At 39.5% G+C, this 17,186-nt stretch overlaps 1 protein-coding gene across 2 annotated transcripts in view; it reads left to right on the forward strand.

The window, feature by feature from the left end:
• LOC115339322 (myosin-IIIa-like) overlaps nucleotides 1-17,186 on the forward strand; it is an 89,918-nt gene that overhangs the window by 48,597 nt on the left and 24,135 nt on the right. The window contains exons 7-11 of one of the 2 annotated variants that reach the window (XM_030009105.2): nucleotides 1,748-1,824; nucleotides 3,127-3,272; nucleotides 4,851-4,916; nucleotides 5,331-5,486; nucleotides 15,968-16,067. In XM_030009105.2, the coding sequence (XP_029864965.1) occupies nucleotides 1,748-1,824; nucleotides 3,127-3,272; nucleotides 4,851-4,916; nucleotides 5,331-5,486; nucleotides 15,968-16,067 (545 nt within the window). Of the gene's footprint in view, nucleotides 1-1,747; nucleotides 1,825-3,126; nucleotides 3,277-4,850; nucleotides 4,917-5,330; nucleotides 5,487-15,967; nucleotides 16,068-17,186 lie in introns of those variants that run through there. The other variant, XM_030009106.1, reaches the window with a different exon arrangement.

Raw genomic sequence — 17,186 nt, forward strand, 5'->3', positions numbered from 1 at the left:
CGGATGCTGGACCTCAGACAACTTGAGGCAGCAAAAACAAAGCCCCTGCTTAGCTGCGCCAAAGCAGGATTGATGGACTTTGTGCTAAGACTCACATTGTCCAGCTTTCCATGGTGCAAACACTGTGTATTGGACTTTCTGCAGGCATGGAGAGAGAAAGATTCAACTTTCTCAAGCCTGGAGTAGACTAGAGGGAGGCAGCCACAAAAGCAGTGGTTGTGTTTGTCTCAAAGAACAGGTGAGATCTTTCTTGCTGCCTTATTTTCAGCAGTTATCTACATTTCTGTGGCAGACAAATGCAGATATTTTGTGAATCAGAGCTGAACTCATAGCTTTAGAGTGCAAAAACAGATCAAGCCCTCTATGGTTTCTTGACCACCACTGAAAAAAACCAAAACGATCAAATTCTATCTAGACAGAGGTTTAGTTACTATTTCCACTGGGCAGTTAATGTGAATTGCTCCTGTTATGAACCATCTGCAGGGTATTCAGGAAGACAAGGTTAAGCGTGTTCAAACCAGACAATACAGAGTTAAAACTGGCCAGTGGTACTCACTGGAGCTTCTTGTATTTCAGAATATTGAAATGGCACTCACAGAGAAAAACTGAGGCTTTTTACTTTTTTAAAGAGAAAGCAGATGTATGTATGAAGGCAAAATAAGTGAGCTTCAGTGTCAATCAGACTGAGGTTGGAACAAGAGTAGAACACAGCACCTTTCTTGCCATCCAGATACCTACCAGGCACTTCCAGAATATGCCTCTGGTGGACCTCACAGTTGGCTATTACTCAAATTCGTAGTAGTTCAGGTCCTGCTAGCGGAGGGGCTGTTTTTCTCCACATGTGGACCTCACAGTTGATTGTGACTCATAAATCCGTAATAGTTCAGGACATGCTAGCTGAGGGGCTGTTTTTCTCCATGTGTTGTACTCTACCCTTTGCACACACAAGAGATATTTCCAACCAATACACCCTTGTTTTGTAAGGAACGAAATTGGTGGCAGGCTGGTCAGAAGTGTGCTGCAGTCCACTCGAATTCCTGATATTTCAGTGTCTTTTAAATTAAAATCATAAGGAATCTTTAGACTTTGGAGTTCACTTTCCAGCTCTTGGCCTGAAATAGTTAATGCCTTAAACTACAGCTCATGTTGCAAAGCTGATTTGCAGGCATTTGATGTTGCTTTGAGAGTGTGCTTTGAGCATGGAGCGACTTCTGTTTTTGTAAGAATTTTTGAGGTTTCACTGTTTTATTGTTTCTTTTTTATGGCAGAGCAGCTAAGAGATGAGGATAAGTATCTTTTATAGTGTTCAACCTGAAATATATAAATAATGAAACAGAGGTCTAGTGTCAGTACTGAGCATTAAAAGAAAAAAAGAATCTGTGGAAGGTACAGTACTTTTTTTTTTTCTTTCCCTAAAGTGCTTTACTGCTCTCCTAAAACAGGATATAGAAAAACTGTAATGAGCCAGTCAAAATATATGGAGTCAGATTACTAATGAAACACTCATTTAGGACTAAATCCCAGTCCTGCTGAAGTCACTGGAAACAAAGGATGCGGAGAACCTCCGCTGAAGTGCTGAGTACCTTTGAGGGCTGGGCCTCCCTTTCCGGAGAACTGGAAAGATGTATTTGAGATTCGCCTGCAGAGGAAGTTGTAGCATGACAAGACAAGGATGTCACCATTCAGAAGGGCTGTCTTGGATGGAAACAGCAGTTGCTCTGATTATAGCTTCCCTTCGTTCCTCCAGGTGTGTCTGCTCAGCTGACCAGCACTCGTCTCCGTCGGAACACCTCCGTGGGCACCCCATTCTGGATGGCTCCAGAGGTTAGATTCATGTTTCAAAACATTTTGTCATTGGTATTCAAGCTGCCACATTCTGCGTTTCTGCTCTTTCTTTGTCTTTCTTCCTGACCGCTGGTCCTTTCACCAATGAAATAGCAATGTCCTTTAAAAAAGTGTTTTAAACCTTTTTTCTTCTACATATGCAAGGATCAAGTTAAAATGGAGTTTGTTTTTGAAATTACAAGGTTAGAGCCAGAGAGCAGGATGTTGAATTGCTTACTAAAATGTTAGAGGAGAGAGTACTACCATTGATCCTTGCCAGCCTTCCAAGTCCTGAAACTGTAGGTATCTCATCTTCCCATGGATGGAGGAAGCCCAGGGTTGTAGTGTGATACATTATAGCTTTTATTTTTTTATTTCTACACCTGGAAAGTTTTTAATACTATATATCCATAGCTGACAGCAAGAAATGGAAGAGGTTATTATGAATGAATAAGATGTACTATGTACCTTTGGAGATTTTTCCGGCCTGAAATTGAAGCATATAAAGATACATTTTAAGCTGAGGCAGGAAAAATATTTCGTTATAAATAAGCCTAGGTATTTATGCTATTTGTGCATACACAAACACGTGCATATACATCTATTTATAGCACATGAAACTATTCTGTTTATACACATGTATTTTTATAAACTTACTCTGTTTATACACATTGGTCTAGCCATGTAGCTAACAGCACAAATGTTGGTTTAGAGCTGTAGCTAATGGGATGAAAAGTTCTAGATTCATTCAGCATTCTGGATGAGCTGAAATGTATATGAAGTTAAATACGTTTGCTGTAATACAGTGGCAAACACATTGTTGAGAAATTAGCTTGATCTTAAAATTGGCTGATTTGTCTGAATAAGGATCTAGTAGGAGATAGTGAATTCAGCTTCTGCTTTCTTGCTTGTTTCACTTCATAGAGCGAGCAGTATAGCTCCATTAGTTATTTTGCAGTAATAATCCATAGAAAAGAGATTCAGGATTGCTGAGTTTCCTTCTACTTCCCTCAGCCATGGGATGCAGTTTACCACCTTCAGCTGAAAAAGCCAAGGATTTGCACCCTTTTGTCAGATCAGGGAACATCTGGTCAGAGAACCTGGTGTTCATGGACACCTGCTGTCTCTATTTTAAACATTGGGTTTTTTCAGCAACAGAATACTTTAGCTTGCTGAATGTGTGCAAGTCTGTGTATTTCACCGAGTATCTCCATCCTGTAAGAGATTCCCCCAACTGTGGGTGTACTCTTAAATTCGGACATTTGACCATCCAGTGACCATCCCAGTCTTTTACTCCAACAGGTGATTGCCTGTGAGCAGCAGCTAGATAGCTCCTATGATGCCAGATGTGATGCATGGTCACTGGGTATTACTGCAATAGAGTTGGGAGATGGAGATCCACCCCTTGCTGATTTGCACCCTATGAGGGCACTCTTCAAAATACCAAGGTAATATCTTGATGTGTTTATTTCTTGCCGGGTTAGACTGAACTTTTTCGTTAACTGTTACTTTCTTCAAACTTAGACTGTATAAGTTTGTGGAGTTTCTTCATATTGTTTAGAGGAGGAGGAGGTTAGAAAAACTTTGTCCAGCTGTATTTTCTGCAGGCTCTGCTTCTGCTGAGTCCCAGGTATTGTGTTACAAACAATGACTTATGATAGAAATACAGAGTCTGAGTATGCCACCGTGGTGAACGGGCCCCACACCTGTTCTCAAGAGTTATCTCATGGCCTTTGAAGCAAAGTATTGTTCCACCACTCACATACATTTAGGCTACCACTTTTCATTAGCTTTTGCTGCTCCTGGCAGTTCCAGTGTTGCTGTCCTCGGGCAGTGCAAATAGCAACTTCTTTCGTGGTTGCTTTGAAGCTGGAGATAAAAGTACCCAAAGTGCCACTTACAGCGTTTCAAAGAACATCAATCTTGAAGTCTGTAGGGGATGATCATACAGCAGTTTGTGGGTTTCATTCTAACAGTTGGAGCAGTACCGCAGCAGTTGAGACCACATAGTATACATGAGTGCTTCAAGTCCTTTTCAGCCAAGTCACCCAGATTAGTTTAAATTACCTTGAGGTTTAAGGTTGGCTGACTTGGCACTGAAGCAGAGCGTGAATGCTCTTCTTACCTTTACTTGCTATGGGAAAAGCAGTTACAAACTGCTGTGGTCAGTCATTTCAGCTAGGCCTTCAAAAAACCATCTGGCTTATACCGTTACAAATACTGGGCACCTTTCTGCCCTGCAGCAAATATGAGATCAATACCCTTTCATTCTATTAAGTAAAAGCTGAAAGTGATAGTGTAAACATTAAGCAGCACTTAAAGAAAAGCAGTTATGACGATTGATTGAAAATAGACAGAAAAGCCACCTTGTCTATAGGTCATTCCTTTTGTATTCATGACTATACGCAGTGAAAATGGCACCTCTGTTTGAATGGAAGACAACTGTTAAAACAATTTGAACCAAATTAACACCTAGAATGAACAGCTCTAACAACAGAAAAGAAAGTAGTAGTATTTATTTATAATAGAACTGTATTTAGTCCTTCACTTGACTTCTGATTATCTTCTGATAAATGAGAAATAGTTAATAAAGAGCTAGTTCTTTCTGACACTTTATTCAGCAAGTTGATTAATATAGTCCTTCTGGGAAAACTTAAAATAGAATTTATTTTAAAAAATTCTCTTAAGAAAGTATGTTGTTTCAGGCTTGAAAAGAGAAACTTGCCATTACAAGTGAATAGTGATTAATGCATTGTTACTTTCATTTCTGTTTATTGATTTGATTGAAAAAATTATAGTGATTCTTAGCTACGCTTGGTAGATCATCTCCATGCTATTTCTCCTTATTAGTTATGTAAAGTAGGAGAACCAGTGAGGCATTGTATCATCTACCCATGTCCCTATTACCAGTGGAAATCAATATCTTTTTTCACTGGCCTTCTAAAACTCATTACTCAGCCTGCCTTCACACATTGTTTTTGTCAAGTGAGTAGCTTATTAACTTATCATCACACTGACCTTTGCAGGAATCCTCCTCCAACGCTACAGCAGCCTGAACTGTGGTCACCTGAATTCAATGACTTCATTAACAAGTGAGTAACAACTGAGACCACTGTAGCTGAATATGGAACATGTGTAAATGTCATGTGTAAAATATCTTTGTAATCTCTGTGGAAATCTGTTGCTACTAATACTTTTCCTTAAAAACCTAGTCTGTAAATCCAGTTTGACCTCCAAGTGAGGCTCCAGATTTAAAACATGAAATAACAATATTTTAACATGCTTGATGTTTCTTTTTTTCTTAATTTAAAGAATATTTAGTTTTAAAATCCAGTAATTTAACTTCTTGGACTCATTAATTCTGTGAAATCTTAACAATTTTCAGTACAGAGCTGTTGTGATTAAGATGGATGTATTTATTATGGAGGCATGAATGAGCTACAGACAAGCACTTCAAAACTTAATAGTGATCCCTTAATGATCATATGCTTTTTCTGCCAGCACAGGTGCTTGACTAAGGATTATGAGAAACGTCCGACAGTATCTAGTCTTTTGCAGCATGATTTTATTAAGCAAATTGAAGGAAGAGAAAACGTGCTACAAAGGCAACTCATGGAGTTTATTGATGTTCATCAACAAATGGGAGTCACTGAAAAGGCAAGGTAAAAGTAGCTAAAAAGTAGACCAGTTGGGACAATTTTGATACTTTCACTGTTTCGGAATGGCTAGCGCTCAGAGAATGATTCACCTCTCATAACTTTAGCTGGCCAAAAAATAGAGAGCTGAATCTTTGGGGTCCCCTATAGAGCCAATGGAAAGAGAGGGACATCATGATGTACTTTGTACATTGATGTACTACTGGTGTGACTTCTCCTGTGCTTCAAGGTAAAGGATGACAATTTTTTCTTTTTTTTTAAATGGAACATAAAATTTTAAAGACATTTTGGCATTATCCTCTGTATAGAAAAAGCTTACTAAAATCTGCCACATTTCCTTTCACACATATTTCTAGTAACAATATATACAGCAGTCTTCAGTCCTAATTTTGGAGAATTTTCTATTTACTCAGTGCTTTGAAGATAATAATAAAAAATATATTTCTAAATAATCTATAATTTTCAAGTTTTCTTGGACTTTAAGTGGATGTGGGATGAGTAGTAGTTTCTCTTTTCTGGCATTTCAGTAAAAAACTATGCAGTTGGCTTAAATTTAAGTCTCAGACAGGATTTGTATGTTCTATATGGTGAAGTCTTGACATTTGCTTAATCCAGAAAGATTCTGGAATTGAAATAAGCTTATCGGATGTTAGTGCTGAGCACTAAACCAGCAACATACTCCAGACTTTAAGAAGTATTTATTAATAAAACACAGGGAAACAATATGTGGCAAAATAAGTCCAAACCACTAAATTATATGAATTGAAATCCTGATAACACTTGTGACACTGGTCCTTTCAAAGCCTAAATAATTTTTGAAAATCAAGCTTCTTAGTCAATTACGTATCATGAGCTTTTTTACCCATTTTATAGAACTCATATGTTTGTTTTCTATCAAGTCCTATTCTTTTTTTTCCAAATACTTTCATTTTTTTCATGTAAATGCTGCATAAAGCAAATTACATGAACTTTCTTTTCCTATACAATACAAACATAAAGAAAGCAGCCCAATTGGCACGTGCATAGAGCAGTCAAATGGCACAGGAACGGGACTATCTATTGGTACTTTCTCCATCCTGTTTACACTGTGTTTTATTAACCAATCACTCTTCACATGAACCAGTGTTTAAGGGAATGTATTACTATGTGATGAAGTTACCTATGCTTTTACAGTTGATCGAGAGTAATTTCTACATAAATTTTCCCAAAGGAAGATGGAATTTTCTCTCTGAAAATAATAATTTGTTCTCTGAAACTGTGCAAAAAAATTTACTTATTTAACTAAGGGTGTAATTTAAATGGCATGGTGTCGTGGTTTAACCCCAGCCAGCAGCTAAGCACCACGCAGCCGCTCACTCACTCCCCCCCACCCAGTGGGATGGGGGAGAAGATCAGGAAAAGAAGTAAAACTCGTGGGTTGAGATAAGAACGGTTTAATAGAACAGAAAAGAAGAAACTAATGATGATAATGATAACACTAATGAAATGACAACAACAATAATAAAAGGATTGGAATGTACAAATGATGCGCAGTGCAATTGCTAACCACTTGCCGACCGGCACCCCGCTAGTCCCCCGAGCAGCGATTCCCCGCCCCCACTCCCCAGTTCCTATACTAGATGGGATGTCCCATGGTCTGGAATACCCTGTTGGCCAGTTTGGGTCAGGTGCCCTGGCTGTGTCCTGTGCCAACTTCTTGTGCCCCTCCAGCTTTCTCGCTGGCTGGGCATGAGAACCTGAAAAATCCTTGACGTTAGTCTAAACACTACTTAGCAACAACTGAAAACATCAGCTTTATCAACATTCTTCACATACTGAACTCAAAACATAGCACTGTACCAGCTACTAGGAAGACAGTTAACTCTATCCCAGCTGAAACCAGGACACATGGTTAAACCAATAGCTTGATCCATATTTCAGTTTAGCAGTTTAAAATACTAACAAGTAGGCTGATACTAGTTTAAATCTCATTTGCATTGATTTAACGAAATCTTTTCATACCTGAGATCGGTGAAGGTAGTATGAAAGACTGCAAGTAAAAAAATCACATTTTACAGTCACTGTACCTATAATCACTTCAGCTTTAACATGTTTATTGACTACTTTTGCTGGAAGATTGCCTTTCATAACAGTGCATGCATTAAAAGATTAGCCTTTTCCTAGAAACAGTAAGAATACCCAGCTTAATATCTGTTGCTATCTCTGTACAAGCAAGAAAAGCAGACATTATTTTCCAGTAGCTGAAACTGTAGTAAAGTATGTACATCATTTCACTGTAGAAGAAATTAGAATTTCAGGCCTGTAAAGGATGTTACTACAGAATAACATTTGGTTTTTCTGCTGTTGAATGATAAAAAGATTACACAAAGATCTTTGAATTCAGTAGTCATACTTTTTTTAAAGTCTTTAAATACTAATCATATGTATCTTCTGACCTTCAGTCTGCACAGAGCAAATGGTGTTAAAAGCAGTGTCTGTACAGAAGTACAATGTAAATCTGCTTCAGAGTAAAGACATAGGCTGTGTAGTGACAAGTCACCTGGAAAAGTCTCATCTTAAAATCTCCTGGGTTTCTTTTCTTGATTATCCTGTTCTGGGACTGTTTTTACACTGGCGTGTTAGGGCCCTACTGTGGAATTCCTGAACTTTGACCAGTTGCTGGCAACTTTCCTTGTAAAGCTCCCTCCTGATCTCCAGCTCATGCTTTCTTGGTCCATAATTTGAAGGCACAGCTCTCCTGCTTCTTGGCACTGGGAGGCAGGTAGTTTAAGGAACTCTTCCTTGCACCAAGGGAAGAAATCCTCCTACCTGTGTCGTGTTGTATAAACAGGCATGGCATATAAACTCAAGAAATTTGGTAATGTTAACTTAATGCTGAAAGTAAGGAATCCAGTTATTTTCTCAGTATGTGTTTACTCTCCTCTTCAAATTTGACGTTATAAAGTATTTTATAAAAGTTTTCTATTTCAAAAGAAAAAAGAAAAATGCCTGGAAGTTAATAGCTGAGGTCCAGCCACTGGGTCTTCCTGTGTGCACTATTCCTGTTTTCACTTAAAATCAAATCACCCTCTGCCCAGCATGCTGAGGTGTAATTTGGTTCTGACTGCCTTCTGCAGTGGTAGTCTGTTGATGTGCTTGTGATCTTACCTTGTTGTTTGCTGAATGTGCAGTTGATACAGTTCAAAAAGAAGAGATCATGTTAGGTTATGTCTCATTCTCAGAGGTTTTTGCAGAAGGCCAGCTCTTCAGATCCAATCTCTGTGCACTATGTCTGCTTCAGGAAGAGTGTGTGATCTCTAAGCACAGAGTGGGGCCACCCTACGGTCACTCCCATTAGCACCATTGTTCCTGAGGTATTTTCTAACATCGACAAGTCACTGAGTTATTAGGGCATTGCACTGGGCCCTCTGAACTTTCCTGTTATTGTTATTCCAGTGAAGAGGAACATAGTTTTAAGTTCTGCATTGTACTGCATCCTTTCTAAACACCTAGCAAGAGGAACAGAGCCCACCAACCTCCCAAGTAACCAGAGAAATCTCAACTTACGCTGATAAAACTTTAAATGGCAATATGCCATAGACCTGCTCCAGACTTAATGAAGGTGATGGAAGATTGTATTGGTTTTTCAGTAGCCTCTGAACAGTCTTATAACACTAGCATATCTTGTGCTACTTGAGGCTCAAAAAAGCATGAATACTAGCAATGAGCTTCATTACAAATTCCACTTTTTTACTTTGAGCAAATGCAATGCATTTTTCTCTAAAGTCATCACTTCTTTATGCTAAAAGTATCTGTTTGCAACTTAACCTTTCCTAGCTCAGCTCTCAGGCTGAAATTACAATGGGAAGAGCATGAGAAAATATCCTTTGATATGTTAACACTTTGCTATAGCATCTTGACTAAAACGTCTCTAAAATCTGCTGTTTGGAATGATGTAGTAAGCTACAGGAGATAAATTGACGTTAGGGAGGAGGTGAAGCAGGTGAAGTTGCATACTAAGTGCAATTAATTTGGGGGGTTTTGTTTAGTATTTGGGTTCTCACTGAACTGTGAATTCCTGGTGAGGAGAGTCACTTTCAGGACAAGGTCCCTGGGCTTCTGCAAGAGTTTCCTTTGTCATGGCTATGGCAAAAAAAGCGTATTTCATTGTGCAGCTTCGTAATGTGGTATTTGCATCTTTTCAGAGGGGTTCATGACTCATAATCATCTTGATACTTCTTTTCGCTCAGTCTTTTCAAATTGATGAACTTTCAACTAATAGAAAAAATTCTGGTACATTCTAGTAGTATGATCTTGAGGTTTTATACAAATAAACTTCATCTCATATCTGTTACTTCAGTCCTCAGGACCACCTAACTCTTTAAATACTGTATTCCAATTCTTTTCTGTGTTGATGGTGACACAAAAAGCATGATAATGGAATTTATTGCACAATCTTTAATGAAAATAAGACAAATTCTCTCATGAAGAAGCAATAACCTCGTTTGAGCCTGATCATACACCTTTGGACACTGCTTATGTTTCCCCTCATTTTTAGCAAATCCTTCAATCACGTACTTCTTGTGAGTCACATTATAGCTGTTAAAATTTATAATTGGTGATGAAAATAATTATTAGAAATGAGTGCTGCAGCATATACCCCAAAACTGTTCTAAAAATACACTTCTTGCTAGGCCAAATGAGGGAAAAAAACTGCCTTGTAAAGAGTTTTACTTTGCAACAGAAATAGCTGTCTTTGAAACGGCCTTCAGAACTGTCGCATCTACACCTGACAGTCAGGCTTGTAAGACTTTTATCTTGAGTTGTTTGGCTGTGTTAATCTTGACTGCTTTTACAATAATCTCTGCAGAAATATGCAATGATTAGTACAATGTGTATTTCCTGGGAATTATGACTCATTCCAGAATGAGCTGCATATGCGAGGGGTATTTACTGCACCTAGATTTCAGCAACTGACTCTGGTCCCCAAGTTAAGAGCCTCAACTTTATATGCCCTCTAAATAAATATGGGAAGGAGACCCATTCTACTGCAAAGTGATTCAGAGAAAGGGTTTTTGAGTGAGCTGAATTACTCCCCTAAGATTTTGTCCTTCTGTATTTACCATGTAGGGATAGCACTGAAATCCAGTGACAGGGTGCTAAACAGTTGCTCTGTTTAACTATTTGGAAAATTCAGGGAGGTAAGTTCATAAAAGTTCATGTACAACATGCACAAAGGTGGTTGTCAATTTACTCACCCCTATTAAAAGCAGGGAGCACCATATAGTTTCCTTCCATGACTTTCCCTGATTGTGCAGACTTGCATCACTTATTTTCTGGGTGTTCTCTCTCTCTGTCTCTCTGACTCATCCTGCCAGTGGAAAGCAGCTGATAGCAATCCTTCAAGCCCAACTCTGAAGGGCAGACTGTAGCAGAGGGTGGGAGATCACCACACTCGCTTGACAAAGGCAGTATTAGGAGCAGAGTAAGATAGCTCACAGAGTCCGGTGCTGACTTGGTCAAGGTCTCCACATGAAATCTGTATCTGAGTAGGGGCTTAAACCTGAGGCTTTGGAGTTCCAGACTAATCCTTGAGCACTTCAAGCCACTTCTTCCTCTCCTGTAACTCAGTGTGGGCTTTGTTGTACCAACAAGGAGTGTGTATTCTTGCATTGAGGACACTCCTATGTAGGATGGCTATGCTGCAAACTGCTCTCAGGCTGTAGATATGGTGAGTTTCTGGCAACACAAGCCTTAGAATAAGCAGATCTCCAGTCCCATATGCTTCTAGCTAATACACATCTCTACAGCAGAATAAGAATATCCTTCCATACAATACACTGGACAGCAGCAATGCCTGAATGAAGAATAGTTTACCTCCTGAAGCAAAACAGAAAGAAGTTCCTCCTGCATTCAGGACTCCCTGGCAGTAATGCTCTGCAACTGCTACTGTACTGTTGTGTCAGTCCACTTGCTCAGCAACTCATTTCTCCTGAAGGCGGGATACCTCACCAGGCATCGCTTACTTTTGAAGCTTCTCCTTCATCTTCTCAGTATGGTTCTGACCCCAGAGCATGGGCCTGACTCATGAGGGCAATAAAGAACTAATCCCCAAGAGTCCTTTTAGAGATCTCTTATTTGCTCAGTTAAGAACAACATATTTTTCCCTGAAATTTGTTAGGGATACAGCCATTTCTTGCGGCTATTATGAAGGACCAATAATCTGCTTTTTTGCAGGGCATGGTAAACCAGCACAGACTTTGGCAAACAGATTGTGCAGAGCAGGGCATGACCCAATTGCCTGGACATGGGCCACCTCTGAATCAAAAGCCCCGTAGCTCTGCTGGGCAGCATTGTGCTCTCAGCAGCACTGCACAAGCTTGAGCACAGCTCCCGGAGACTGCAGCTGGTGCTGTGCAATCATTTAAACATAGAGGGAGCGCAGGTTTGTCTGGAAAGCATTGGCAGATGCAGCTGCAGTCCTATCAATATGCTTTCCTAAATTCAGGTACAGATTTTGCGTAGATATAAGACTAAAGTTTCATTTAAGCATATTTCACCAGATACATCTGTTGAAGATGAGATTTTGATTTTAAGTTTGAATTAATATTGCTCTGTGCAGCCTCCAGAGAAATAGAATCACCAGCAATGACAGATCCTGTACAGGTTTCTCTGAGTTGCTTCTTTTCCATTTGTCACTTTTAATGCTATTTGTAACTGCTGGGAGGTATACAGCTGTTCCCACCTTCACCTTACAGAAAACTTAATTATTTTTAGTTTCTTCTTTATACCCAGACTAAGGCCAGCCCTTTTCCTGTCACTTTTTAGTCTGTAGGTGATTCTCCAACCAGTTTAGGCAGAGAGTTCAACAGGGCATTGTGAGTCATGCTTCCCTTTTCATGCTATTTTTGGAACTATCAGAAATCTTTTAAATACATTCTGACAATTTGAAGAAGAAAAAGCTGCAGTTGCCTCATTTTGATTTAACTGAGTCTTGAAAGATAAGCAGGGGCGTGTGAAGGAGGATGCACAGAAACAATGCTGCCTTGACTCATTTTCTTGTCCGTACTGGGTTGATGTTTCTAGCCTTTAGCTGCTTGAATTTCTTGTTGAGCATGGCTGTAAGATCTAATGCCTCCAACAAATAATTTCTGAACAGAACAGAGAAACATGGTTATTTCAGTTCACAACGTCTATGTGCATGACGATAATCAAATTTCAGCATTGATGTCAACAGCACTGATGTGGGGTTTTTTAAGTGGTTGGAGTTTTAGCAAGTGAAGCAGTATAACTGCCCTTGAGGGGTCTGTGCCCTTTGACAGCAAAGCAGAAAAATATTGTGTTCTGCAAATCTGCCACTCGGCTGTACTCTGGAGAATGGAGAATATAATCTGGTTTAACAAGCACTACCGTTCTCATAATGTCAGCTGAAGAGGATTACAGGAGAATCAATTTTATGTAATTAAACTTCCCTGGCATAAATAGAGATTGTTTCCTTAAAAAAAAAAAAAAAAAGAAAAAGAAACATCTCCATGACTGGAGCATTCCCCCCCCCTTTCTGCAAGGCAGTTGTTAACTTCCTACAATAAACAAAAAATGGTAATTGAAAGAAATCTTGGGAAATAGCACTCTCTCACTGATATGCAGTAACATTTTAGGGAAAAAAAAAAAAAGTGTATTCAATGTGTAACAATTCCACCAGAAATGGAAAGCATAACTTGATAGATGTCTTGTTTTGGGTCTTCCTTCAGCAATGGAAAAAATAGAACAGCAGAGCTTGACGTAGTCCTGCAGTTCCTGCATCTTTCCCTCATGTACATGTTGATAGGTCTTTCTCAAAGTCATACTGATATTAGATGCATCCTCTGGACACAAAATCACCTTCATGCAGGAAAAAAAGAGAAACTGTTTCAACTGTCCAAACTTAGATTTTCAACTGAAACTGTTAAAAAGAGGTATAAATAGGAATGTGGGTTATAGAGGGGCTAGTTTTCTATTGAGGAGGTAGGGTTTTGCTTGCATTTCTGGCTTTGAATGCAGTAATATCCTTTAGCTGGTAAATGCAAATCAAGCACCAGCAGACCATGCAAGGCTGAAGAGCCAATTTAAATCTTAATATTACCACATCCCTTTTGATGTGCCTGCTTGTGTTCCTGTGTGTTTTCTGCTTCAACATATTTAAATACATATCAAATTACAGCCCAGTTATGGATTTATTGCAGCAAAAGCTGCCTTTTTTCCCCCCACACAGACACGCACTCCTCCTGCATCTCTTTTTGTCTGTTTGCGCTGCTCATGTTGGTATAGGCCCATGCATTCCATGTTCTGTGCTGCGTGGCAGTAATAAGGCTCTGGTACTGTGCTGTGTAGTATTCCCTCTGCTTTTCACCTCCATGTAATTCAGCCTCACCATCATCCTTACAACTGTATTTACACAGTCTTTTTTTGGCCTGTAGTAAATACTGAAAGAAAGAAAACATTTGAAGTGGGTTGCTTTCCCATGCAGCTCCAGGGTCCTAACAACAGTTTGAGAGTAGTCTGCAAAATAGCTGGGTGTAAAACTGGCAAAACTTGGTCCCTCTCTTCCGTCAGGGCAATGTAGATCCTGTTGATCCGTACCGTTCATTGTGCTTCCTGGTCACTTAGCCTCCACACTGCGTATTGGGCTGTGATATTGGCACAGAGACTGTGAAACTATGCTAGCTCTTGCAGTGAAGTCTTACATGTTTGTGTCTTGATATTAAGGTTGTGGAATTAGTCAGCTGTGGGTGCGAAACTCCTGCCTTTGCACTACGGACAATGGAAAGACTCCAGTGGTAGCTGGCACCTGCCTAAGGGAGGAAGAAACTGCTCCATTACTGGCACCTGGGTGAGGACAGGCCATTCTGTCACCCTCAGGGAACGATAGTTAGAGACAAGAGAAATTGAAAGCAGTGCTAGATGAGGTGCACTCATGCCTGCACTTCCATCATTCAGATCTTGATTGCGCTCACAGGTTGGGAGGGCATCATTTGGCCATTTATTCCAGCCCCTTTTCAGTCCTGGCAATCAGTAACTGATGCCAAGTAGGTTTCTGCTTGACTTTCTGCACCTGCATCCCACATCAGTGCACAGCCTGTATGACCTGAAGTAGCACCCATGAAGTAGGTGATGTTCGTGGAGCAGGTACAGCCCATTAAACTCCGCAGTAAATTTTACTGTGGGAGTTCAGAAGTCTCCTAGCTTGCCCCATCAGTGTGATGTTCATTCAGTCTAACTTTCCATCTTGGTGCAACTGCCCTCTCTCTCCTGTTGTCTCTTCAATGTATATTAAAGTTCTTGCCTAGGTAGAAAACACCTGTCTGCTTTTACTCATGCCATATACCCAAATGTCAAAATTAAATAAAGGATTTCCCTGATCTTGTCTGGAATCAAGGTAAAGAGTGAGTGTGTTTCACACAACAGTTTCCCTGCTGTCTCAGATTACCAGGGTGTATGTTCCATGTGTTTGAGAGGTGCCTTCCTACCTACAGTATTAAGGGGAGTGAGGTCATATCAGGAGATCAGATTTACTTGATAGTCTTTCTGTGCTTGTGTATTGCACATCTAAGCTTGATTTAGTTTGTGAACTCTGCTGTTACTTATCTAGTTTCCCTTACCCTGATTTTCCCCCATCTCATAAAGCAAGTATAACTAATGTGAATTGTAAACCTTGCGTTTTCTGCTGCTTTTGCTTTCTTTAGCAATGCCTTTACTCTTGGGTAGAGAATGATCCAACTCTTCCAGAATTTTCTTGCTAATTTCTATAAGACTGCATAAAGTTTTCTTTGGTTTGATTAAAAGAGAAAAGAAATTCCACTTTAAAACTTAATTGAAGTTTAACCCTGATAGGAAAAAGATTTTAAATTTTGTTTCCTTATTTTGTGTATTTTTTTTTCTGTAGAGTCCAAGAAAATTCTTCTTGGTCAGGATGTATTTGACATAACCCAATGGTTCTGTAGCACTTTGCTCTACAGTGCAGTCATCTCAGCCAGGCTTTAGAGCGTTGTCATTACTAAGCTAGCAATGTTTCCATCCTGAATGCTTTGTCTGCATCATCCTTGCCATATTATTTCATCATACACCCCTGGTTTTGTCCTATCCATAATTTTTATATGGGTAATTTTTCTTTTTGCGGGTAGGTGCCAGAGTTTGACTGCTATATGCTTTATAAATATGTTCTTTTTTCCCCTGTACTGCATAACTCCAGTCTTGCAGCTGATGTAAGGGTGTGATCAAGCAGGGATCTGTACAGTGAAGGAGCTTCATGGTATCAGCTGTGGGACCAAACCATAGATTTTGAATTGTCATGTACAGGTGTGCTGCACTAAGAAGTTATATCCTGTCCTGTTATTTAGACATTCGTGTGTTTGAATTCAGAACAATGGAAAGCTGGAATGTTTTGGCTGAACTGCCATCAAGACGTTTACATATGCAAAATCTGCTCTGTGTTTCCTTACATCAGGAAATTGCATGTCTTTCTCTTCTAGATTTGAACGTATTCATACAAAGAAAGGGAACTACAGTAAGTCACTAGTTTCAAACCAGGAAGAGGTAGATGATTTAGCAACCTTGGAGGTACTGGATGAGGTAAGAACCTCTTTTTTCATGTTTTCCTGAAGAGGGGTAATCACATGTTAAAACACAATGATGTGCTGTTGATTTTCAAGTTCAACTATATTGTCACACTTCAACTGTGTAAGTGTACAATGGCATTTTACCAGTTTATGCCAAATATTTTAGATTAGATTTACTGTGTCAGGAATGGTTCCATTTCAAAGATAAAACACCCTCTGCAGTTACAGCCTGAGACCAAACAGAATTGTAGCACCATTTCCTTAACAGGATTTATATCGCTGGATTGTATTATAACTAAATATCTAGTCTGCAATGATGGGTTAACCTGAAAATGGTCCAGGTCCAAGAACAAGCACCTTCTCCTCTGTTGCTTGGACATCTAGAGTTGTCTTAAACTAGCTTACCATATTCTCCTAGGCTGGGTTCTCACTGAGTTACTTTGGTGTGGAGATGCATTGAGATCAATTTATGTCAGCTGAGGCTCTGACCTGTCAATGCCTTCTGGTGAACTTTTGACAAAATTACTGACACAAATCTCACTGGTTTGTTAAAGTTCAAAAATGAGTCCACTAGGAGCAGCAGAACATGCATAAGGGAGGGGGGAAGTCTGTTGTGTTTAAGCTTCAAAACTGGAAAGAAGAATAGGGCCACAGCACGTTATCTGCAGGTCTTAGAGGCCATCAGTGGTTGTAAACAAACTGTCATTCTTCCTCTACCAAGCTGTGGATAGACTATAATTCACATTCTCTTATCTGTAAAACTTCTCTCACATATTGTATCTTCATCTGTGCAGAATACTAAATGCAGCTTTTGAGCTGGGAAGCTACATAATGCTAACAGCCCACAGAACATCTTCCATCATCCAAGAGCTTGGTTATAGTAGCTTAATGTTTAGTTAATACTAATTGAGCTAATTCAAACTTTATCTACTGCACAAAGCTCAGATTTAAGCATTTTTTTAATATTGGGAATAGCCATATGCTAGCAAGACTGTTTTTTATCTTTCGCCATGAATCATATAAACAATCTGAGCTAAAGAGAAGACACACAAAAAACCATACGAGTCGGAAGTATATCCCATCTCCTCGGAGGTGGAGAATTCTCAGGAAAGTCCTCAGGAAGCCTCTACCT

This window comes from Aquila chrysaetos, chromosome 3 (genome assembly GCF_900496995.4).
Source record: "Aquila chrysaetos chrysaetos chromosome 3, bAquChr1.4, whole genome shotgun sequence".
In the NCBI taxonomy this organism is placed as follows: domain Eukaryota; kingdom Metazoa; phylum Chordata; class Aves; order Accipitriformes; family Accipitridae; genus Aquila; species Aquila chrysaetos.